The 23704-nt window shown below is 43.3% G+C and overlaps 1 protein-coding gene and 1 long non-coding RNA gene across 2 annotated transcripts; one reads left to right on the top strand and one right to left on the bottom strand.

Annotated features, from left to right (window-relative positions):
- Positions 1-3326: 3326 nt before the first annotated feature.
- On the bottom strand, positions 3327-22247 carry LRRC74A (leucine rich repeat containing 74A). The gene is given in 17 exon segments (XM_039552223.1): positions 3327-3402; positions 4655-4755; positions 5408-5485; positions 5487-5516; positions 6701-6732; positions 6735-6787; positions 10360-10479; positions 14586-14683; positions 15361-15410; positions 16415-16561; positions 17267-17354; positions 17981-18085; positions 18628-18705; positions 18914-18922; positions 19929-20022; positions 21867-21970; positions 22200-22247. Coding segments are annotated over 17 exon segments (1311 nt in total).
- On the top strand, positions 13371-14464 carry LOC109143206. The gene is made up of 2 exons (XR_002043207.2): positions 13371-13627; positions 14027-14464. It is a non-coding gene; the product is annotated as an uncharacterized LOC109143206 (long non-coding RNA).
- Positions 22248-23704: the final 1457 nt, after the last annotated feature.

Here is a 23704-nt window from a genome sequence, read left to right on the forward strand (position 1 = left end):
TACAGCTTAACTGACCATAGAGCATCTGCCTGCTGATAAGCCAGGAAGCTCATTTCAAAGGAAAATCTGGGATGCTGCAAATCTTGTTTTCTGTTATGTAACAATAATTGTGTCATGCAAAAAAAACCCTACTCTTTTTTTTTTTTTTGTGCAAATATAAAAACATTAGATGTTCACAACTCTCTGGCCTTAATTCTGAGTCTGCATATGTTGGTATTTCATTTTATGCCTCTTAAGCTGAAAAAAAAGATTCAAAAAAGGATTTCTTGGGGCTGAGGGGGAGAGAGAGGCATGGATATTTTTCACTGGTATAGCCAGGGAATGGTGAACAGTTTGTCGACAGACTTGGAGCCACTGAAGAACATCCTAGGACATGACCTGTTTTAAACAACAGCCCCAGCAATGCAGAGTATCTACACTCAGGTCTGTGGATCAGCTGCTGTAACTTCGGCGGGTCCAAGAGATACTAAGACTGTCCTGTAGCAGTGACTCCTCTCTGTACACATCACACATGTGGGCCAACAAGCAATGGCAGAGTTGTCACATCGGTATGGACCAATTGTCAGGTATCTTCAGTTCCTCAACCACAGCCCCAGTGAGTCCAGCACAAAACATGTCACAGCCACTGCTCACTGACCCACCAGCCTCTGGAGCAGGGTGATGGAGGAACATTGTACAACAGTTAAAATGATGCTCCTGCTGGTTGTTCTTCACAGGAAAGCAGCAATGAAGTAGTTGCGGGAAGAGTAGCTCTGGTGAGACCCCATCTGCATCTGGTTCTGGGGTCCACAGCACAAGAAGGACCTGTTGGTGTGAGTCCAAAGGAGGGCCACCAAGTTAATTAGAGGGATGGAGCACCTCTCCTTTGATGAAAGGCTAAAAGAATTGGGACTGTTCAGCTTGGAAAAGAGAAGGCATTAGGGCGACCCAATTGTGGCCTTCCATTACCTGAAGGGAGCCTCCTGGAAAGCTGGAGAGAGACCTCTTATAAGGTTATGTAGTGACGGGACAAGGGGGAATGACGTCAAACTGAGAGCGAGTAGGTTCAGATTAGACATTAGTAAAAAATTCTTTGCTGTGAGGGTGGTGAGACACTGGAACAGGTTGCCCAGAGCAGTTGTGCATGCCCCATGCCTGGAAGTGTTTAAGGTTTAATGGAGCTCTAAGCAACCTGATCTAGTGGAAGGTGTATGTATGTCAACGACGGGGGGTTGGAAGTAGATGATGTTTAAGCTCGTTTCCAGCCCGGGCCAGTGGATGAGTCCGTGAGAACAGGCTCCGGGCGAGGCCTCCGTGCCGCGGTGTGCCGGGCCCGGCACGGCCGGGGCTGTGCTGACACCTGGCGGCCGGCGCGGGCACTGCCGGGCCCCGGGGCCTGTCCCGCCGAGCGCGGTGTTAGCGGGGCCGGCTGGGGCTGCGGGCTCCCATAGCCCAGCGACGGGCACCGACGGCTCCCTGCCCTCTCCGAGTCCCCGTGCAAGGTCCTGCAGGTTTGGTGTACGCTCCTGTGCTGCTTAGGGGTTGGGTAGAGTTAATTTTCTTCCCAGTGGCTGTGTTTTGGATTTGTGCTGAACACAGGGTTGATGACAGAGAGATGTTTTTGTTATTGCTGAGCAGGGCTTTACACAGAGCCAAGGCCTTTTCTGCTTTTCACGCTGCTTAGCTGGTGAGGAAGTTGGGGGTGCATGGGAGGTTGGGAAGAGTCACATCCAGGACTGGTGAGCCCAAGTGCCCAAAGGGATATTCCAGACCCTGTGACATCATGCTCAGTGTAGAAAGTGGGGGAAAGGAGGAGGAGGGGAGGGATGTTCAGAGTGATGGTGTTTGTCTTCCCAAATCACCATTATGTGTGATGGGACCCTGCTCTCCTGGAGATGGCCGAACACCTGCCTGCCCATGGGGGGCAGTGAATTAATTCCTTGTTTTGCTTTGCTTACATGTGTGGCTTTTGTTTTCCCTATTAAACTGTCTTTATTTCAACCCACAAGTTTCTAGCTTTTTACCCTCCAGTTCTCTCCCTGATCCCACTAGTGGGGGAGTGAGCAAGTTGCTGCTTGGGGCTTGATTGCTAGCTGGGGTTAAACCACAACAGCTTCTATGAAAATGTACCTCAGTGTTTAGCAATAGTCAAGAAACACTAATGACGTTTCAGGAAAGATTAGGAAAAGAACAGAAAACCCCACAGTCTTATACCCCTGCATGTGCAAACTGGCCAGCATTTCAAATGCTGCTCTGATTCTTCATCTCAAGCCCCCACATATTCCATAGGTGAAGAGGGTGCTGACTGCAATCACAAGTCAATTCTGGAAGAGTCACAGGCATCAGAGGACACAGACCTGCTGGGGTAATGAGACGAAGCCTTCTGAAGGTGGCTACTGAGCAGACTACAATGCCATCATTCCCACAGTCATCTTGACCTCTGATGAGGCACTGGAGCCACCTGAACTCTATCAAAGGTTTCAAGATATTTCAAAGATTTTTTTCTACATGGGAATTCCATTCGGAAAGAGATACCAAGTTGCAACTAGCTTCTTTTCCTTTCCACCGAAGGCTGGTCTTCCCAAAGTGGCCAACTTTTCCTAGTTCTTCAAGATTTTTGGTGTAAAGTCTATGTTGGCAGTTGCTCACATGGCAAAATGTACTTCCTGTACATATTAACCTTTTCTAGATTCTATTTTTTAATAATTACTAATATATTCAAGGCTTTAATTCCTTCTTAAGAACTGTTAAAATGTATTTTTTATTGTTGATTTAAAAAAAGTACAGTATCTAAGCCATTTAAAATCTGTTATGTCTTCCATCTTTCTAGCATATTTTTCCCATGGAGGTATTAAAGACAATTTCTATCACCCATAACTTTTTAAGCAACGTGAGCTGTAGTTTCTCATGAATTTATTTTTTTTCTCTTGCAAAGGTCCCTCTGTCAGATCTGCTAAGGTAGCAGGGGATGACTGCAGGGCCCTTACCTCAGTCTTTGTCCATGTGCTTTACCTCAAAAGGAGGTAATAACAATGTATGAGCGTTTTAGTTTCCCAATTCCCACCTTTTGCCTTCATCTTTGCAAGTAAGTTCATCACTGTCAGCATACAGAGCAAGACAGATTTGGTAACCAGCTTCAAAGGACCAATCTTTCCTTAACAGAAAAAGACCAGACTGTATAGGAACCTGCTGTGCAATGGAACATCAGCTTCATTTTTACATTCAATAACTTAAGACTATCAGAGCTCCCCAGTGCTGGGCCTCCCCAAGCCCAGAGCCACTCTGAGCTTTCTTTCAGTGGTGCTCATACAATCTTGCATTGTCTGACCTGCCTCCTTGCTTCGTTTTTATGGCACTTCCCTCTCTTCCTCCTCAATTTTGCCTTCCACAGGCTTCTGTGCTCACTCCTGCTCTTTCAAGTGACTGACTGAAAAGAAGTGAGCCAGTATTAATCTAGTAAAGTGAACCTTCTCTGTTCTTAAAGCTGCTGAGAGGATCTTGAGGAAACAGCCTGAGGTAGGAACAGTAAGGACAGCAAAGGTCACAACTCTTCTGACTCTTGTCTGCAAGGTGAATATTACCATTTCACACATGCTACAGTGCTAAAATGCATCAAGGAGCTGGATAAGGGGTACATATCTGTATCTATTTTCCCCCTTATATCAACTCTGTCACATTAATGACATCAGATTAAGTCTTTGCTGGCCACTGGGTTTCAACAGTTTCATCTGCTTACTGCTTAACCACCATTTTGTAAGTTGTGCCTGAAGTACTTGGGAACCCCATGTAACCTCTGACTCAAGATTAACCAGGTTAAAGCACATCTAGCATCTGAGCAGGGATGCTTTTAGTATGGCACTGATATACGTGAAGGAATAAAGACTGGACCCAACAAAGTAATTTGCTTCTCTCTGAAAACATTAGGAGGCTAAGAGCAAAACGGACCCATTGCTTCTAGCTTGAAAACTAGACTACAGCATATATTTAAACCCATTAGTATGTGCTGAGGGATGGGAATATTTGGGCATGATTAACAGGGCTTTCAGCTGATGAGTCACATGTCAGAACTGACTGAAAATCTAGGGGGACTTTTGGGACCAATGACAAGCAGTTTAGCCTGCAGCGACTGACAGCCTCTTAGGAGTTTGCTGCTGAATGCTCAGGCTCTCAGAACTTGGACATGATTGCTACAGGCACTAAGGAAGAGGCACTTTCAAGAGAATGAGAAGTTCTGTAGTTTGAAAGCGGGTTTCCAGGGAAAAGTAGGTCTCCTAAGAAGAGAAATCAGAGAGAAGGAAAAAAACCAAAAGTCCCTGAGGACAGAGGAAAAGTTCTGACAGCACAGATATGCTGTCTTTGCAAATCTTACTCTGGCTTCAGGGGGGACAGTGTTGAGCTGATGCTTCTCATCTTAGGCTTAGAATGGATGAAAATGCCATTCAGCTCTGAGATTCCTGAAGGATTCTCACGGTAAGTTTATCCAATAGGAAAATAAGACTTGTAGTTTGATTCAACAGAACTTCTAAGCATACGAGTTTTTTCATCTACCTTTTACTTAGGTAAGTCATGGACTGGTCAAAAACATATGTCCCTTCACATCCTAAGATGAATAAGGTTATGTTTATTTGGTATTGAGTGAAATTAAAAAAAGAAAGATGGACCAGGAGTCACTCACCTGTAATCCACAATTGCTGTCTGATTCTGGTCTAGATTGTGCACTAGTTCACCAATGTGGACTCAGTTCAGTGGGATGCTTTGTTGGTAAGAGAAGAAGTGCTAGCGCTAGAAGTGCTAATTACCTGCATAATTATAAGCAGAAAAATCCTCCATATCCAAGTGGGGCCTGGCTGTCTTTTAATAGGTGAGCAGATGGCCTGGTGCATGAAGGAAGAAAGACAGAAAAAATCCAGAATGGTGGTGGGGAGGCAATTTAAACCTTTTTTTTTGTTTTGTTTTGTTTTTTGTAAAAGAATATCATTGGCCATTGCTACTGATCCCAAGCACCACAGTGGTTTTGGCAGGTAGACAACTGTCTACTCCATTGTACAGGTGAGGGTTTAGATGTCTATTTTTTACTTTCTTGTAGCAGCAAGACATAAGAGTCTATCAAGATCCTGTATATCCTATACAACCAGTGAATGTCTGTGATATTCTAAAGTTGGTCCATTATCCTTGATGCCATCTGCAGTATTTATTGGGTGTCATGGTATTTCTGTTGGTCTCATTCTAGGCTCAGCTTTTGCTATGAGTGAATTTAGCCTTTTAGCCTGAACAGTCACAGAATCACAGAATAGTCTGAGTTGGAAGGGACCCAGTAGCATCATCATGTTGCCGGCAAAGCTGGCTGGTAGCTGTGCTGCAGCAGAGAGATTTCCCTAGAGCAGTACCCTACCTGAAGAGCATTCTGGCCATGCTTTCAGAGGCACACCTGCATCAGGGCTTTCCAGAAGGCTGCCACAGAAATCTTTATGTTTCCATCCTTATCAATATTCCTAAAAAAGTTCTCAGAGTTGTTGGTTGTGCTGTTTCAAAGAGTTCTATTGGAAGCACAGATAAAACACAGGCATGACCATGAAACAGCCACTGATACCTGCCTCCAGCTCTCCTCTCATTCTTCCATCTGTCCTGCTTTTATTCAGCCCATCACTGAGAGATATGAGTTCTTGACTCCTTGTGCAGTCAAGCCTTTTGTCAGAACAAAGACCTTTTGTTCAGGTTAATTCCATTCTTCTCAGTTATACCTCCTTCTCCCTCTGCCTTGAAACAAGACTCAGTAGTAAACCTGACTTTCTTTTTCTTACAATTGCATATGGTTATTTGGTCCTCATCCCAGCAGCCACTGCTTGGCTAGGCTGTCTAATCCAGACAGTTCTGTCCCCCAGATCTCTGATCACTTTAGTTACTCTTTGAATTTTGCTTCTGTTTGAATGAGGATACGCTGAATACCATAATGGCTATTAAAAACTGCAAAGCATGGTAGTACAAGTGTCACTAGCTGTGAAGCACAGCAGCATTGTTTGATGCGAGCTAACAGCCCAAGCCTTTGCTTAAGTTCATCTGAAACCTTATCCACAGCTAAGTCTCACCCAATTAGCTGAAAATCTGCACAGCAGTTAAGAAACACAGTGGAGCTGGTAGTGCAAAAGTGTTACTTAGCTCAGCAATGCTCAAGTTCTTGCGTTGGCTTCCAGCAAGGAGGACAGCACCATCTGCTGCTATCCATGGAAACTGCAGACCTAGAAAAGCTGAGTAATGTCTATTTCAGACAGTAAATACTGTATCCTTTGTAATACCATGTCCTACCTTTATGAAGCACTTTAATTTTGATGCTAAAGCAAAGCTGTCAGTGAAAGGTTCTATGACAGTCACCTATTGGGATGGGCTTGTGATGAGGATGGACACTCATTTGGATCAGACCTGAAATCAATCAGTTTGTTTTACACAGTGAGCAAATACCTATTCACATTCCGTTTTTTCTCCTCAGTGCTCTAAGATCCCGAGGTAGCAGCTTCTCCAGAAGATCAAAGGCTTTGCTTAGTCAGTCTGTGTGTACTGAGATGTGTGAACATTGTGACTCTCTTTGTGCATTTACTTTTCTGAAGGAACTTGGCTGAATTTCTCACTTGGAAGAAAACTTACCCCTTTGAACCTCCATCCCTCCAAGTGTCTGGAGCATATGTACTGTGTACAGGGAGCTAAGGACACAAATTCAGTAGCTCACCTGAATCACTTCCATGGGATTTGGATGCTGTTGGGGATCTTGCTGATACAGCCTTTGACCTCACTGTAGATGACATCTAATTCAGGATGCATTTAACATGCCAAATCCCACAACCTTGGTAAAAGTTCAACTCATTGTGGTACAAAGGGCAAGGAGAGTGCAGTCAGTGTGGACGCCCAGAGAACAACAAAGCCTTTCTTGTGTTCTTAAATACATTAGCCATTCTCTCCTAAGGTTGGTGCCTTCTGCCATCTCTGCTCTTCATTTTCAGGAAACCCCTGGAGACCAAACCATAAATAAGTGTTCATCATTCTCTTTTTCCATGTCTGAGATGGAAAGAGATCTACTAATTTGTATAGAAATTAGCTTAATGCAAGGTAGGTGTTCATTAGTAAATGTCTACACTAAAGATCTCTTATTTTTGGCATTTCAAGTGATTCATGTTCATCCCTGAGACAGTTCCAGATGGATCTCCTCTCCGTTCTGTTAGGACTTGCAGACTGCAAGTTGAACAGTTAATGGCCACATTGTGCCACAGAGTTCTGAAAAAATTAAAAATAAAAATCACCCAAGACCTTAAAGGATTAATATCTCCAGCAATGGAGCTTTATAGCCCAGACAAGAAAGATGATCCTCTCTGGGAAGGGGCTGGGTGTCTCCGGATGAAAAGAACTTCTGGCAAAGCTCTGCTTCATTGTGTAACCCTAAGAAGAAGTTCCAGTCAGCAGAAGAAGGCCCAACATTTGTTTTTTCCTAAGAATTTCAAACAGGGTAGTGACAGCTCAGCATTTCAGAGTTCATGTTTTATGTTTTAACATTTACTGAATGGGCAGCAGCACAGTGTCTTGATTCAGGGGTTTGGAATATTAGAAAGTAAGCTATCAATGCGAATATTATTGATGTCACCATAAACTATTCTTCTAAATTTAAATTATTTTAAAAATAATTAAAATTAAATAATTAAAAATTTTACTTTGCCTTGATTGATCTCTTAAAGATGCGACTATGATTTTGTTCATACCCACGATGACAGGGGAATTGTTCATGTATTATGTTAGTTATATACTTAACTGTTGAAAGTTTCAAGGCAGCTCAGGAAATTCATGAAAGCTTTTGTTTCTGTCATTGTTAGAGGTTCAAGCACCGTATTTTTCCCTGAAGTTTATAAATAAAGTTTATCAATGCATTCTTACAGCTTTTTTTTTGAAACTTAAGATCCACTGTTCTGTAGATCCATCTAGAAGCTTATCATCTACTGTGCAGGGAGCTCTTGGCTGTTACTACTCAAGCCCAGTCTTGAACTAGTCTGGGTCTAGCTGGGTTTATTAACTTTCATTCAGCACCAAGGGTCTGATGGATGCAGAGTGGCTCTCTGGAGAAGCCATTCAGACATCCTTGCACTATGGACAGTAGCAGAGTGACCTTGTCCTGGGAATGCAGCACAGGAAAGCTTGACCTGGCTTTAAGGCTGCTGGCTTTCCCCAGGGTTGCCAGCCTGGTTTGACCCCCTGGCAAAGCTGGGGGACTGCCAGTGCAGCCTCAGGAGCAGCGTAGCCAAAGCACCATGTCTGGCCTAACAAACTGTGCTGAGGTTGGGCAGCACCTGGAGGGAGCCAGCTTGGGCATTTCTGCATGTTTGACATAGTCAGTCCAGTCCAGAAAAACAACATGCAAGCAGCTGAAAAGCAACAGTAGTTTCTTTTGTACCGTGATGCTGAAGATGAGCATGTACTGGCTACTTTGATTCATGATTTGTGAAAGTGTTTGATTGCCAGTATCTGCAAGTTGGAATCCTATAAAGAGTAGATTGTAAATAGAATGTGGGCAACAGTAATGCTTAGAAATGTTGTCAGAAGGAATAAGCTGTTGTTAAAAATGTGCCTTTCTGTTGCTTCACCATTGCTAGTACTGTCAAACCCATGTAAAGGTTTCTAGATATGATCCATATTCCAAATTCCTCTTATAGACACACTAATTATTCATTCTTTAAAAGTGAAGATAAGCATGCATCACTGAGAAAAGGGGCAAAAGAGGCTTTTGTTTATGTCTTTCCTTAAGTTTCCTATAAAGGATTAACACCTTTACCAATTTCTCAAAGATTTAAGACAATATAAGGTCTTTGGCACTGTATATTTACAATTACTCAGAATTGAAATGCAAGACTTCCTACATCACAGGTGGAATGAAATCCGTCAGACAGATGAGATGATTATCTACAAGCATTTGATTCGGATACAGAAATGTCATTGTAAATTTATGCCATTGACCATTTATCTTGTGAAATGCCAGGTAATTTAGACTTTTTCAAGGGTGAGGTGAAGAGAACAACTATTAACCCTAAAAAGCAGATTCATAGTGAGATTTAGGTTGAAGATTAACTCCTTGCCTTGAAGTTTCTGAAGTGTTTCCTATTAAATAAATGCATTTCAATAATCTCTTTTAATGTCTTAGAATTTAGCTAAAATTTATTATTCTTTCCAATTTTATTAATTGTTTAGGTTATTAGTAATAAAACTAGCAGGACCACATCTACTGTAATGCAGTTCTTTACACCCATACAGCCTGTTTTAGTTTTCCTTTGAAGAATGAGGCCTGACTCCTTGCAGACTTGGAAAATAATTCTCTTTGATCTTAATTTATGCAGGAAAAAATCTTTACACTAGGGGAATGCCTGTTCTTCAGATGATCTCTGCTGAAAGTACTTGATACTCTCAGGAAAGACTATGGATGAATATTATTTATTCTGCTTATTTTTAGTTTCTTTATTTAATATAGTAACTAAGAAACACATGCAGATGTAACTTAGATACAACCGATTACATGAGTGTCCAAAACTGCCCATAAGCTTTATTTTTAGCTTATTTCAAGTGTGAACATAATATTTACGTTCCAAGTCCCAAATGTAATTTTTGTGAAAATGCTCTTTCCTTTAATCATGGTGCTCCCAAACGTGGATGGAGGGCCCTGAGGCCCCTAACACCTTCTGTAACTGCTCCCATGAAGAACCAGTGGATGGATGGGAAGGTCAGGATTGGATTAATATATACCCAGGTCTCTCCCCAAGTTTGATCTTCAATGCAACCCCTGCTCTTACTCAGGAGCTTAGGAACATTTCTCAGTCTCCTATTTCAGAAGCAATAGAGGCAGCGCATGAGGTTACAACAATACGTGTCATGCTCCCACGTTGCTACAGAGTATACTAAGATTTGGTCTCTTTGGTTTCTTTTTCCTTTCTACCAGCCCTTTAATGTTTGATTTGGATTTTTTTTTAAACAGAACTGCCTTGCTTTCAATGCCCTGAAGCATCCATCTTCTATTCCTCAGACATACTGACAGAATATCAAAGTACTTCACAGTATCTAGCATCTTAGGTTACCCTGGAGAAAGACAGCTCAGGGGATGAACAGAATTTGTCCTCCAGTGGTAATTCACTCCTTGTTCTAGTTCTGCTGTTACAAAATGGAAGGGAGTGAAATGTGGTAAAACTACAAGCACCTCTCCAGAGCTAGACCAAAGCCAAATTCTTCATGGCTCCTGGAAGGGTTGTCAAATACTAGCTTTTTTTTATTAATGACTATGCAATAAATGAAACAAACAGCAAGTGGCAAAACAGTCTTGGAAAGGGGCAGCTCTGTGATCCACCCACTTCCTAAAAATGCGTAGTGTATGGTCCTGGAGTCTTGAATTTGGAGGGAGATCTGTTTTTTCTGATGGTTGTGACTAGTGCAGTGGCATCTTCTGTGGTCAGGAGATTACTGGCCATCTGTAAAAGAAGAGACCTAGATCCAGACATGGTGAGAATGAGGATGTCATGTCTAGCAGAAGGCCTACTGTAACCTCAAGGATGACCCTTTTTTCCCATTCTTCAGCAGGCACATGGAAAAACTGCGGTCCCTTTCAATGGGCTTGTCTGTTATCTCACCATATCTTGTCTCTGTCCCACAGAGGTCTGCAAGCTTCCAAGTGGAGTTACCTTCTCAGTTTCTCTCTGCCTCTTAGTGTGAAATTCCACATATCAGGTCCCTTACATCTGTCATACAGAAGGATGTGATGTGGATCATATTCAGTCATGTGACGGGGAGAGGCTGACGCAGTGGGCTGCATTTGAATGTGTACTTGCTAGTAAGGCCCCTCTGGCTGGGGTTGTGCCCCTAGGGACATTTCCCATTCTCTTGGCTCCTCTTGGCAGCACAGCAGATCAGAGCCCAGGCTGGTCCTCTGCCTTCAGCCTGCTACAAAGTCTGGCTGTCTGGCGTTACAGGGTTGGCATTGCCATGTGCCTCTCTTAGTGCATGAACATCATCTCTCCCCCTCCTTGGACCTCATGTGCAGTCCCCATTCCCATGATTAGAAAGAAAGTTTCTTTGTTAGCCTGGGCAAGCAGAAGACATGTCCTCGTTTAGGTCCTTCGTGCTATCAGCTCCTAAGACAATCTGAGTGGCTACAGAGAGAGAGGAATGCCTCTGGGTGAGCTAGTGACTTTACCTCAAGCCAGGTTAAGAACAAGGCATGCAGACACATTTATTTACATAATCTGAAATAGCAGTCCCAAAGACTGGTATGGTTGCAGTGATTTACAAAGACAAAGGGGTCCAGAGACAGGCCTACATTAATAGCTTTAAAGATGCCCCTCAACCACCATAGTGTCATTTGCAGGCTCTCAGGATGGTGATGTTAGATCTAGCTGAGAATGCAGCTTGCAAGCAAGCTGACTTTTCTGAGCTGAATTCCTAGAGTCTGGTCTTGGAGTAAGAAGATGCATTAGCTCTCAAACCTTATCTCTGGAGGCATTTTAGCTGGTGATTCAGTTTTGCCCTTTCAGGGATTATTGAACCCTATCTTACTAGAAGACAGTTTTGGCTTTCTTTTTCCAGGACTTGGTAATACTCCTCTATTTTAGGTAGTGCTGTGGCATTGCCCTGTTTTGGCAATGACAGTTTATCCTGTGCTTGAATAAATTCTTAGCAAATCATTTACATTGTGAAGGAGGAAGGTAGAGAGAGGGAGGATTTCTTTTATAAATAGACACTGTCTGTTTTTCTCACTATGAAAAATGGCCAGATTCTCCTTGTCACATCTAAAATATTAAGACTCACCCTGCTTATGTTTGATTAGCAGAGGAGAGGAATTCAGCTTCATCTGATAGCTTTGCCCAGCTGTACATGTGCCAATGCCAATTCACATGCATCACACACCTCAAGGTGTAAGTTCTACTTAGAGCAGGGTATGTGTGAATTCATTTGTGTCTGCTGTGACACTGGGAGAGATAGGACTTGCTGCCAACACTTGCTTCGCATTCTCAGAGAGAATTTCTCATCCAAATTTTCCATGTATGGAAGGTTGGATGGAGGCAGATGGTGAATTTAGCTGACTTAAAAATATTCCTTTAAGAAACAAAACAGAAAGAAACAGATTCTGCAGTAATCTCTGCTGCTCCTGCTTCAAGTGAGCTGGAAGGAGAGAAGATACGTAAAACCTTGAATTTTGGAGAGGCATTTTTCTGGACTAGGAAGATCAAAAGTTTTAGTACTGATCTCTGTGTTGCCTGCAGGCTTTTTCAAGGCAGGGGCAGGTTGACTTGCCCTTGCTTCAGTTTTAATTGTTCCATATTTTAAAAATATAGAGTTTTATTAGAAAGAGATATCAATGGAAATACTGAACTAGGAGAAGGAAGGCATTAATGAAACAGAAGGCATTATGTTACTGAGATGCTCAAGGAACACTGGATGCTCACAGCACATGCTTATGGCCATTATGGTAGCATGTGTGTTGAACATACTGAGGGAAGAAGGACATTCAGATATTCATGCCAGTCTTTCACAGTGTAGTAACAGCACCTGAGATTATTGAAATACTAGTTGTTTTGTTTGCTTTTCCTCTGAAGGACTACTAGCATACTTGGGTTCTCACTTTGTCTGAATAGGCAGATTAGGCAGCTTAGTTTTGTTCCTTCCCTAGTCTGTGCCTTCCTAGTCTTGCTTCTTACTGTGCAATGGCTAAAACCATTAGGTTTGGGCTACTTAAGAAAAACTGAAACAGCTCCTGAACTTTGCAATCCAAAGCTTAAAACAAACAACAGTTCTGATCCTGTGAAATTTTAGTAGAGTGCAATTTTCTGCTTTATATGCACTGGGGTTCTTCTCTTTCAGCCTCTTCCTCTCTGACAGACTGCTCTGTTACTGTGGTTTCTCATGCTGCATGTGTGTTCCCATACATGATTCACAGCTGCTAGAGTCACCTACAATGAGGGTGAGCCTATGAGCCAGCTAGAAAGCTCTGGATCTGGGTGCCCTGTTTTTTGTACTACCTACCAGGTCATGGGGCACTTTTGCTAGAGAAGGAAATACATGTTCACTGTGCTGACACTATCCAGCTCCCCAGTGCCTGTACTCCTGTGTCCTGGCTTTTGGCCACAACAAAGTTAATTTTTTTGCAGTAGCCATGAGGGGGCAGAGCCTGGACCCACGTGGGCATGCGCTCAATTTCCCACAGTTAGAAGCTTTCAAAAGAAACAGACGACAAGAGATGTTCGCAGAAAGGGTAGCCGAGCCAAAAGAGGCGGGGCCTTCCTTGATCTTCTCTTTTATTTGGAGAAGGGGAAAGGGGAGGGCTGGGGGCGGACCCGGGGTGAGCGGCCAATCAGACACTGCTAAAGAGTTTGAGTTACATTTGGTTTTGCCCGAGCTTAGACCAAAGGGGTTCACAGCACATGGCAGAGGCAAGTGTCTTTGGGAGGGGAAGCTCCGAACAGGCAGCAAAAGGCATGTCTAGGTTTTTATTCTCACCACCTCATGTCACTGCCAGGGGTGGAAGTACAGGACTCTCACGTCCCAGAGGAAGGTGGGCGTGACTTGCAGGCCAGGAAAAGCAGGGGCCCAGAGAGTCCATCATTCTGTGTCTTGAGGTCATGCCATGTTGAGTCAGTTGGTGAGCATTCTTTGCATGTAAATCATCCTCTTCTTGTATAATTTTGTTATTAATATTGTTGCTGTTACTGCTCATTTTCTTATCTCACTGCTGTTTCCAGTAAATAGTTCCTATCTCAACCCGTAATCTCTGCTTTTTTCTTTCTCAGTGAAGAGGCTGGTTTTTGTCATGGTCATAGAGAAAAGTGGTGGAGTTTCTAGCACTATTTAATTCCATACCACCCACATCATGGCAGGGGTGTGGGTTCAGCAACAGGCAGCTGGAGCTGGAAGTGGAAGGGTCACCATCTTTTACTGGGCTTGGGCTCAGGGGTCAGCCTGGTGGAGCTAGCCCCTCTCTGCCACCAGCGGTGCCTTTCCCCTTTCTCTGAGCTGAAGTTTTTCTGGTTTGGTTCTGTAGGTTAGAGCTGGTGAACCTGAGATGCTGCTCTGAGAAAAGGAAAAAAAAAGAAAAAAGGGAGAGAGCAGTGGCCACGTGGAGTGGAGCCCAGCTGAGCTATGTGGACCCCAAGCTGCAGCCACAATAACTGCAGCTGGAGCTGCAGCCATAGCCCAAGCTGCAGCCAGAGCATTCCAGTCCTGCTCCCACAAGGTCAGGCCCAGGAAAAGAGTCCCCAGCCTGTTTCAGAACTCTCTCAGGTCCCACCGGCTTTTGTCTTGTCCCTGTTTTTCTGTTGTTTTTCAGGCTGGTTAACTGGAAAGTTAACCATGCTGGGCACTGTCTTTGCAAAGTGTCTTTCTTTATTTGGTGGGTAAAATACTCTCTCTTTTATATACTCTTTTATTAATGTTGTTGTGGTTATTACCATTTTTCAATAAATAGTGATTATATCTTGTAGCCTCTCCTAGTGTTTTCTCCATTATTAGAAGGAAGCAGGTTAAAGAATTTAATTTTCACACTGTATTTTAAACCAGAACATTTTTTGTGCTGTTCCTAAACCATGACATCCTGGCTTTGCAAAAGTAGTAAGTTACTGAGCTTCTGTCCCAGGAGCTGTCCTTCTTTCTCAGAGAACTCCTTGTGGCTGAGGTTCAGCTCCTTCCTTTGGTAATTGCCCTACAGAGAGACAAGTGTGTAGAGGGAATGTGATCTTCCAGCCAGCTGCAGCCAGATGCCATACGAAGGCTCCCAAGTGAGGATGAAAAAGAGGGATATCAGACACACTGAAATTTTCAGTGCATGGGACATCAGCAGCCCAGAGATTGTGGCACTGTGTGTCCTCAAACAGGCATAGAACATCACAGTGATTATCTTCCTGAAACAGCAAAAGCATTAGGACTTTGTGTTACGCAAACTTCTCTCATACAGCTCATGTCTTGCCTGCAACACATCCTGCAATTCTGTTCTTGTCTCTGTTCCACTCTCACCATTGTCCCTTGACCAAGAGCTCTTGCTTCAGGGCAGCTTCTGAAAGTACCAAATGATTAAGAGGCTTTGAGACAGGAACTATCCAGAGAAGTCAAGCCTCTCCAGTAAAAATATTTACTGGAGAATTGCAAACTTGTATGAAGTTGTGTTCTCTTACACAGTTCTGAAGGTTTGTTTCTCAGCCAGACACACACAGCTGTCCTGAAAAAATGTTGGTGTAGTTCATACAGCACTGTGTCCTCTCAGCCTCTCATATTTCTGAACTAAGCTCTTAGCAGAATTATGCCAGGAAATCATGTGGGCATTGCCAAGTGAAGTCATGCCAAGTGAGGGCTGCAAATGACCTTGGATTTCAGGTAACTCACTATTAATGCCTCAGCAAAGTATGGTGCAGTCTCTTCTCCAAAGTTGTTTCCTGGGGAAGAAAAGTATGTTAACAATGCACTGATCTCTCTCTTGGTGCTGTGCTGGGGTCTGCACAAAGCTGTGCTTTTAGGTAGAACCTCTGGTCCATCACAGTCCATATCTGGCTGCAAGAAGTTGTGGTAGGTTGACCTTTGTTGTACACCAGGTGCTCACCAAGCCTGTCACTCCCCTCCTCAGCAGAACGGGGGAGAAAATAACATAGAAAAAGCCCTTTTGAGTCAAGAGAAAGTTTAATAAGGCAAAAGAAAAGGTCACACACTAGAGCAAAGGAAAAGAAAATATTTATTCTCTATTTCCCATTACCAGATGACGTCCAGCCACTTCCCAGAAAGTCAGGCTTCCGTACACGGTGTTGTATAGTGGTGTATACACATAGTGGTCCAGAAGACAAACATTGTAACAACAAATGTGCTGCCGCTTCCCATCATCCCTCCCTCTACCCACAGCTTTTCTAGTAGCTTTTATTGCTGAGGAGATGTATGGTATGGAATATCCCTTTGGTCAGGTTGGATCAGCTGTCCTGGCTATGTTCCATCCCAAGATCTTGCCCACCACCAGCCTAATGGTGAGGGGGGATATTGGAGAGACAGTGCTTGATGATTTGGGAGCCAAAACTTTCCTGTGTTTGTTAACACCTTTCTATCTACCAATACAAATCACAGCACTATGAGGGCTGCCATGGGGAAAATTAATTCCATCTCAGCCAGACCCAATAGGGAAGTTAGTAACTATTCTACTTTGCTCCATGGAGTGGAATTACCCAAAGATGTGGGAGATGCTCCAGAAATTAACTAAGTTTCTCTTGAGGGACTGGTTTTCAGACATGCTGGAAATTGAGCAGGCCAAATATTTAATCACATCACTTTAAGTCTAGATTTCCACTGTTACTCTGGGTTCCCATCAGAGACATAGCTGAGAGATTGATTTTGCTCATGGTCTGAGTAATATTTTCAGGGTGAGAGACTGAAATGAAACACGTTACTTATCTTCTACTGCCATCAGTGTTTGTGTGCATACAGCCCCCCAAGAGCTGAAAAACATTGAGGTAGGACACATTATCCAAAAGCAAACTGGCAATGGTTTCAGCTCCTGATATGTCTAGGTGCTCATTAGAGATGTTTTGGAAGAAAAGAAGGGAGTATAAGAAGGATGAGTCCAAAGAATGTACTGGTTTTACTGTCTTCTTAATGCCCAAGATACCAAGGGAATAATGCAAGATGAGCAATATGAGAAATGTTATCCAGACAGTAATTAATGTGTAGGTTATAGGTGTATTTAACCCTGTATCCTTCCTAACACAAATAAAGCCCTAGAGACATCAGTTTCACATAGATCTTTGTCTTCAGTGAACGAAGAGGCCTTTGGCCAAGAATCTTTTCTTTCAGATCCCATGGCCTATCAAAATGCTTTTTGTATATCCCAATTTCAAATTGAAGGAACATTTGCACCCGTTCATATCTGAACATTTTGCATTATTCCCTTAATCTGGTTAGAAAAGTTTCTCCATGTCATATTGGAGAATGGAATTTCCTGACCAAAACATGTTTTCTGTTGGCTAAGCATAAACTGGAATGACTTAGTTGTGGTAATTACTGTCACATCTGCTAATGAAGATAACAGTTCCAGTCACCAGACCGCCACTATATGCACACGTCTGCTTTTCAGAAGCTTGTACATTTTAAAAGTAGTGCAGCAGAAAATATCATGACTTTCAGAATGTGAATGTTTTTGCCTGGGAACAACAGTTATTTGGTTAAAATTGGTTTTCTTTCAGATGCTTGAACTTGATGAGCAATAATTTTGACTGCAAACAATGTCAGATTGTGTACTAGTTCTTGAAGGGATGATTCTCTCACATCTCTGCTATGCACATGGCTCCTTCTACCAAAATGCAGTTGTCTTCCAATTCTAATTGTGTAATGGTTGTGGTGGACTGGGAAGACAGAAAGGTAAACAGAGACATACAAAAAATTACTGCAAAATTAACAAGGAGGATAGTTTCCTTAGTTCAATGTTCAGACACTGGCTATTTCCTCCAAACTTCAGGAAGCATTGCAGGTCTTGAGCAGGCCAGTGATCAGGAGATGTGACAGAGCCATGGCAGTGGGAATTGGTATACAAAAGAGATGTTTTCCCGGACTGATTTTGACTGGATTGGACCTTCTGTTGCTTTGTGCCAGCCTGGAGACCCAGGTTCAGCTCTGAGCTTCAATTCAGGCATCTTGGGCCTGTCCATTGGTGAATGTAGCACCTTCCTGTGCAGAACCCAGAGTGGGATATGAGTCCCTTCAGTCCTATCTGTGGCCCTGTAGGGGTTAGAAGCACTGAGGGCTTGTGTCCCATGGAAGAGCATCAGTTGCTTTTGGGGGTAACTCCATGAAAGGACATCAGTTGCCACACAAAACTTTCATGTGCAGAGGATGAGAAACATTAGGGATGCTCAGAGTTCCTATGTTTTTTTCTACCACACTATACTCCTTGATGACTTTCAGGCCTGGGAGAGGCCTCAAATTCCTGTTATTCTTGAAAACGCTGCCCCCACTGTTACTGGCTACTCACCACCATAGCACTAACAATGTCTTTGATACCTTTATGTCCTAGATCATGGTGGTTCTGATTTATGTAAGGCTTGGCCAAATTTTGAATAAAGTGTGAGACAGTGTACTAGTTTGAAAGCAAACCAGTGAAAGACTCAAAATCAGAACTACAATTTAATAGGAAAATTAAAAATAAATGCAGTAGTACAGAAGCACTGACAGTCAGAATACAACCTGACACCCTGTCTGGCAGGGTGGCAGTACCAGTCCGATTAGGTGGTGGCTGCAGTCCTCCTGAAGTGATAGATGTGGTTCTCTTGAAGGGGTGATCCTGTAGAAGGGTCTGGTCTTCCTCTAAGGCCCAGTAGTGGTTATGTAGCTCTTCTCTGGGAACCCAGTAGGTAAGGGCTGAGTGTGGTGTCCCAAACCTCAGATTATACCCAGGCAGGAATGCTTGGTTCCTCCCTCTGGGCAGAGCATCTCACAATGGGATGATGTAATTTTGAGTCATGCAGTGAGGGTGGATGGCCCATTAACAGAAGATACCCCCTAGAGGGAGTTATCAGGGATGTGTCATGGAAGAGATAAAGAACACTGCCCCACCTGGTTTTAACAGATGGTGATAGAATACATACTTTTGGTTACATCTTACATTGTAACCTGACAGACAGGCACCACTTCCATCAGCCTGCATGCTTCCAAGTATATGGGCTCTGTGCCCATAATGTCTGCTAAGGCCTTCTCAGGCTCTGCAGAGAAAAAGTATATTGATGAGTGGTGCATTAAGTATCCCCCCCTCCTCTATTAAGTAAATTAAGCTACTTAATAAAATTAAGTAACACTATGCAGCAACAGTACAGTTTTACTCCTTATGCATTATCATCCCCTGGTTCTCCCCATCCCTTTATCCCAGACTTCCAGGAGTAAATGTATCCTCCTTGCTTATCCATTTGACATCCAGTGACTTGCTGCAGCTTCTCACCAGTCTGCAATGTGATTGAACCTTTTTTGGTGTAATTGAGAACTTTTGACATCAGGCAAAAACTTGGTTTTTTGTTTTTTGTTTTTTTTATAATCTTAATTGAAGCATGCAGCTGATATTGCCAGCAGAGGTAGGGCAGCTCAGAACATTCTGGCTTACAACCAGCAGAAAGAATCCCAGCATTTTCATCTTGGCCATTGGGTGTTGTTGACACAGCTGCAGTGAGACATATCAGTGCAGCTGGAGGCTGTATTTCCACAAAAACCTGTCATTTGGAATTCCTTCATCAAACTCCATACTTAGAGCTCATATTTCTCCATGTTGTTATATGCATTCAGTGGTCTAACCTCAAGACAAATTCCCCTCTCAACAAAGCCATTTTCCAGTTCAGTCTGAAGCCTCTAACAGAATAGTCTTTGTTCTTGTGTTACTATGTTTTTTGATTTTCCTTCCTTTTATAACAAGTTAGAAAGTTCTCTTCCTAAATTACGGATAAATCCTACTGTTAAAAAAATGAGTGCAAGACTTGTTTAATCAGATGACTGACTTCACGAGGCAGAAAATAAGAGGAGAGCCACCAGAAAAGACTAGTACAGTTGTGGCAAACCCATGGTGTGCAGACCACAAGAGCTACGCAGTGTTTCACCAGGAGTGCACAAACAGGGCCACAGTCCCATCCCTGGTTTCAGCTAGCTGCTCCTCCTGCTCTATTAACAACTAGAGGAGACACTAAAGAACAAAGAACTAGTTCTGGTGCGTAGAAAGCAGTTGAAGAAAGATGTTTGACATCAAAGGGAGAGCTCTTAAAGGGAAATTCACATCCCCCTCCCCCACCTTTATCAATAGCCAGATTACATGTGGCTGTCAGAATTCTGGCAGGAATCATGTCCTTGGTCTCCTTTTTGGTTACATACCAGTCGGTAAGTACGGCTCTGACTGTAAGGAAAGGCTAGTGAGGGCAGATGGTCAGAAATCATTCCATTTCAACCCCTAGGTCAGTGTCAGGAGCTTGCGTTGCCTTCTCTGCTGAGGCATCAGCCAGTGACACAGACTCCTGAGACTCACCCATTTTGGACATAATTCTGGTGTGCCGTGAAACACATTCAGTTTGTCAATGCAAACCTAGCAGAGATGTGGCTCCCTGGATGTGATGGATCTTCCATTCCTCTCACTGAAGGCCCTCTTCAACATGTTGTGGATGTACTCCTTCTACGTCCCTGCTTCCTGCCCTACAGTCCCTGCAACAGTGTATGCATATGGTGCTGGCCCCAGTGTGGGGATGAGCTCCCTCTGGGAGTGATGGACAAAGCTCTCCTCAAGTTCTTCAGGCCATGTGCAGAGAACTCACAGTTCTCCCACATTAGGTTCTTGTTCCCTCACAAGCTGCCTTTGTCCCCTTTCTCAATTTCTCAGCCCACCAGGCAAAGCAATTTTTTTATCTTCATCCCATTTCCCCACAAATGTGCAAGCCAAACCGATATCAGCTGCTCCTACCTCTCTTGAACTGACTCACAATTCCCCAGCCACGGGGGCTGACCTTGTGATCAGACTCTGGGAATGCTTTCCAGTATACTCTTCTTGCATGGCAGAAGAAAAAGCATTTGAATGCTACCATGTATTGGGACTGAGTGTAAGTAGACTTACTGGAAGTGATACAGCTTCTCTTGCCCACAATTCCTAGTTTATTTTATAAAGAAAGAGAATTTGGAAAATTTCCTTTTACGGGGACTAAATGCATTAAAAAATAATGAAGTGTTATTTTGCCAAAATAATTTCTGGCTAATAGCATAATACATTTTTTTTTTCTACTTTGAATCTTCCTTTTCATTCCCTGTCACTGCTTTTACTGCCTTCTTCCCTTACTCTCTATTTCCCTTTAGAGCTTCAGGCTATTAACCTGTAATTTTTTACCCTTCCTGGGTGTCACCTAGCATTGATGTGTGATGTGGAGCAGTTTTGCTGTTCATTCAGTTCTATGTGGGGGAAAGACTGGCCAGCTGGCACCCACATCACCACATTTCAACCAGTTCTGCAGCTGCATCTCCTTTATTAAGACCCTTTCCTTCTGCCAGATTTTATTTGTCAAATGATGGGTTTACTTGCATTACTCCAGTGTGAGAAAGACAAAAGGAAGGATAAAAATAGGTCTAAATCCCATGTAAAGAACTCATGAGATGCATCATGTGCCCAGTACATTAGTCAGTCCCACAGTATGTGGATTGAGCCTTCTGAGGTAGATTCAGAAGTGACTCCTGCACTTCATAAATTGCATTATGCACTACTTAAATACCGAAAAACAAGCATAGAGGAGTTGTCCCACATATGTCCATGCCGTACAGTAATTGCATTATTTAACAAATAATTGCATCTATAACAACAGAGGAAAATAAGAAATTAACTTGTAATGACTAAGTGACAGGCCAAAGGAGGTTTATAACTTTGAGAGAAACTGTTATGCTAAGCTAGGAAGTCAGGCCAAAGAGCTGTGAGCAGCCCTGGCACCTGACTCTGCTGTGTACAAGCAGAACCTGAGAGCAGCAGGTTCAGAAAACCCTGCTGCTCTCATGCCCTGCCTATCCTTCTGGGCAATGAAGAGCTCAAACAGGATCTGGTCTCAAAAGATGCTGAGCTCTGACATCTCTTACAGGCATTAGGGGCAGCTGGGTGGAGTGTCCTGGAAGCTGGTACTGGCAAGTCCTCTAGTGATTCTTTTTTTTTTTTCCAAGCTGCTCCCAGATGGCAGCTCCCATTTCTGGCCACTGGTACCCTGGATCCCTGTTCACCACCCTTCTTCTCCTTGCTGCCTGGCCTAGGGAGAGAAGCCTTCCCAGCTGGTGATCAGCCTGTTGCAGTCCCTCTTAGCTGCTGCTGATTTTTCTTTGGCCATTTCTGACAATTTCTGGAGTGAATTTGCTAGTAAGTACACCCTGCACCTGCATCCTTCTCAGACTCATTCTGTGTGTCATCACCAGTGAGTCGCAGGTTCATTTGCTTTTTCTCTTCTGTAAATGAAGAGTTCACAGCCACCTCCTAGATCTGTAAGTTTCTCACACCTACACAATAAAGGAACAGCTGTTTGGAATCAATTAAAACATCTCCAGGAGGAATGGTGCCACTTGTAAGACCTGGGTTCTTCTGGTACTGCTTATAAACAGGAGAATCCTATGTCTTGCTTGCAGGGGCTGTCCTGGTGTTGTGAGAAAGTCCTGCAGAGCCTGTGGTTGCCCTGTGATACCACATCACCCTTATGTGATCTCACCTGCACCTTCTGACTCCTAAGGGTGGCCTTCAGCGCTGGAAACCCCATCGCTCTGGGATCCAGTCAGCTCACAACAACTGAGAACAGCTGTCATTTTGGCTGTGGACCTCCCACCCACTCCCCCCAGCAGAGTCATGACAGGCTGCTGTTAAGAGTTCTTGTCTCCTTTAAGTTCATATTCCAGTTTGTACAATTTCATGATAAAATCAGACTGTGGCATTACAGTCTTAAATGACATGAGGACAAGAATGTATTCACCTTTGTAGTCTGGAACAGATTCAGACTTCCCTACTGCCAAATTCCCAGTATGTTCAGTAATAAAGTGTGGCTTGTAAACATGTCAGCACTTAATGGGGCCTTGAATCAAGTACTCAGTCATCCCACCAACTACTGTTGGTGCCAAAAGTTGTTCAGTGCTTATTATTTTACATCTTTTTTACTGAGGACTTTGTGACTTTTCCTAAGGTACTAAAACCAAAACTGTAACAGAAGAAGCTTTCTGATAAAGGTTGAGCAGAACTAATTCATACACTTAGAAATACTTCCATTTCCCCAAGAACAGGATAATTTTAGTGGCTTTATTCCCCTAGGTTCCACATAGGCCTCTCAAATAGTCCAGTCATTACAGAATGTGGAAGGGTTATATTTGGATAAAGAACAAAATGCCACAAAACCCAGGGAAAGGCTTGACCCTGAAGCAGATGACCATTGTCAGCTTTGATTTTATTGCCAAATTTGTAAATATTTTTCTAGTGTAGGCCAAACAACTGTGGCTACTTGGCCACAGTTGGTTGCTTGTTTGTAGCACCAGCTAACATTCCTCTCTGATTTCAGTCTGATTATTCTGATGTGGGTTGGCTCTGCAGATCTTTTCTTAGATCTTTCCTTTTAAGGAACAGGCTGGTTTTAAATGACCCAGTCATGAGCTCTTAATATTGCAGATCCTTCCTCTGGAGAACACCCTCCATTCTCTGACTAGAAACCAGTGATGGATTGCTTACTGCAACAGGAGACGGGTGATCACAGTCCAGTGCTTTGCCAGAGACATCTGTGGGATTTGAGACAAGTCCCTGCTTCTAAGGTCTGTGGTGTTTATTATAAACAGGGATTTGAAAAAGAGAGTGGTAGGATTATTATTTGTATACATTATAACATCATCTGAGATCCTAGCTGTGGACACTCATTGTGCTAATTACTGATGGCAGAATGGGTCTTAATGTCTTCACAAGTGACTTGATCTGAAAGAACCAATCAGGTTCTGGAAGAATGGCTGTGGGGATTTTAGGAGAAATGGGTGTTAACGTCTTAAAAATGGGTCTTAATGTCTTCGTGAACATCAACCTGCATTTTTTGCAGGACCCAGATAATTTGAGCTTCTATTCTTTAGGACAATGTGTAATAGGCAGTTTGGGAAGTCTGTACCTTCCTAGTACCTCAGCTAATGGGGAAAGGAAGAGGGCAACATGCGGCCAAGAGTTTAGGATAAAAGGAGGCTGCGTCCTCCA

This window comes from Corvus cornix, chromosome 5 (genome assembly GCF_000738735.6).
Source record: "Corvus cornix cornix isolate S_Up_H32 chromosome 5, ASM73873v5, whole genome shotgun sequence".
In the NCBI taxonomy this organism is placed as follows: Eukaryota; Metazoa; Chordata; class Aves; order Passeriformes; family Corvidae; genus Corvus; species Corvus cornix.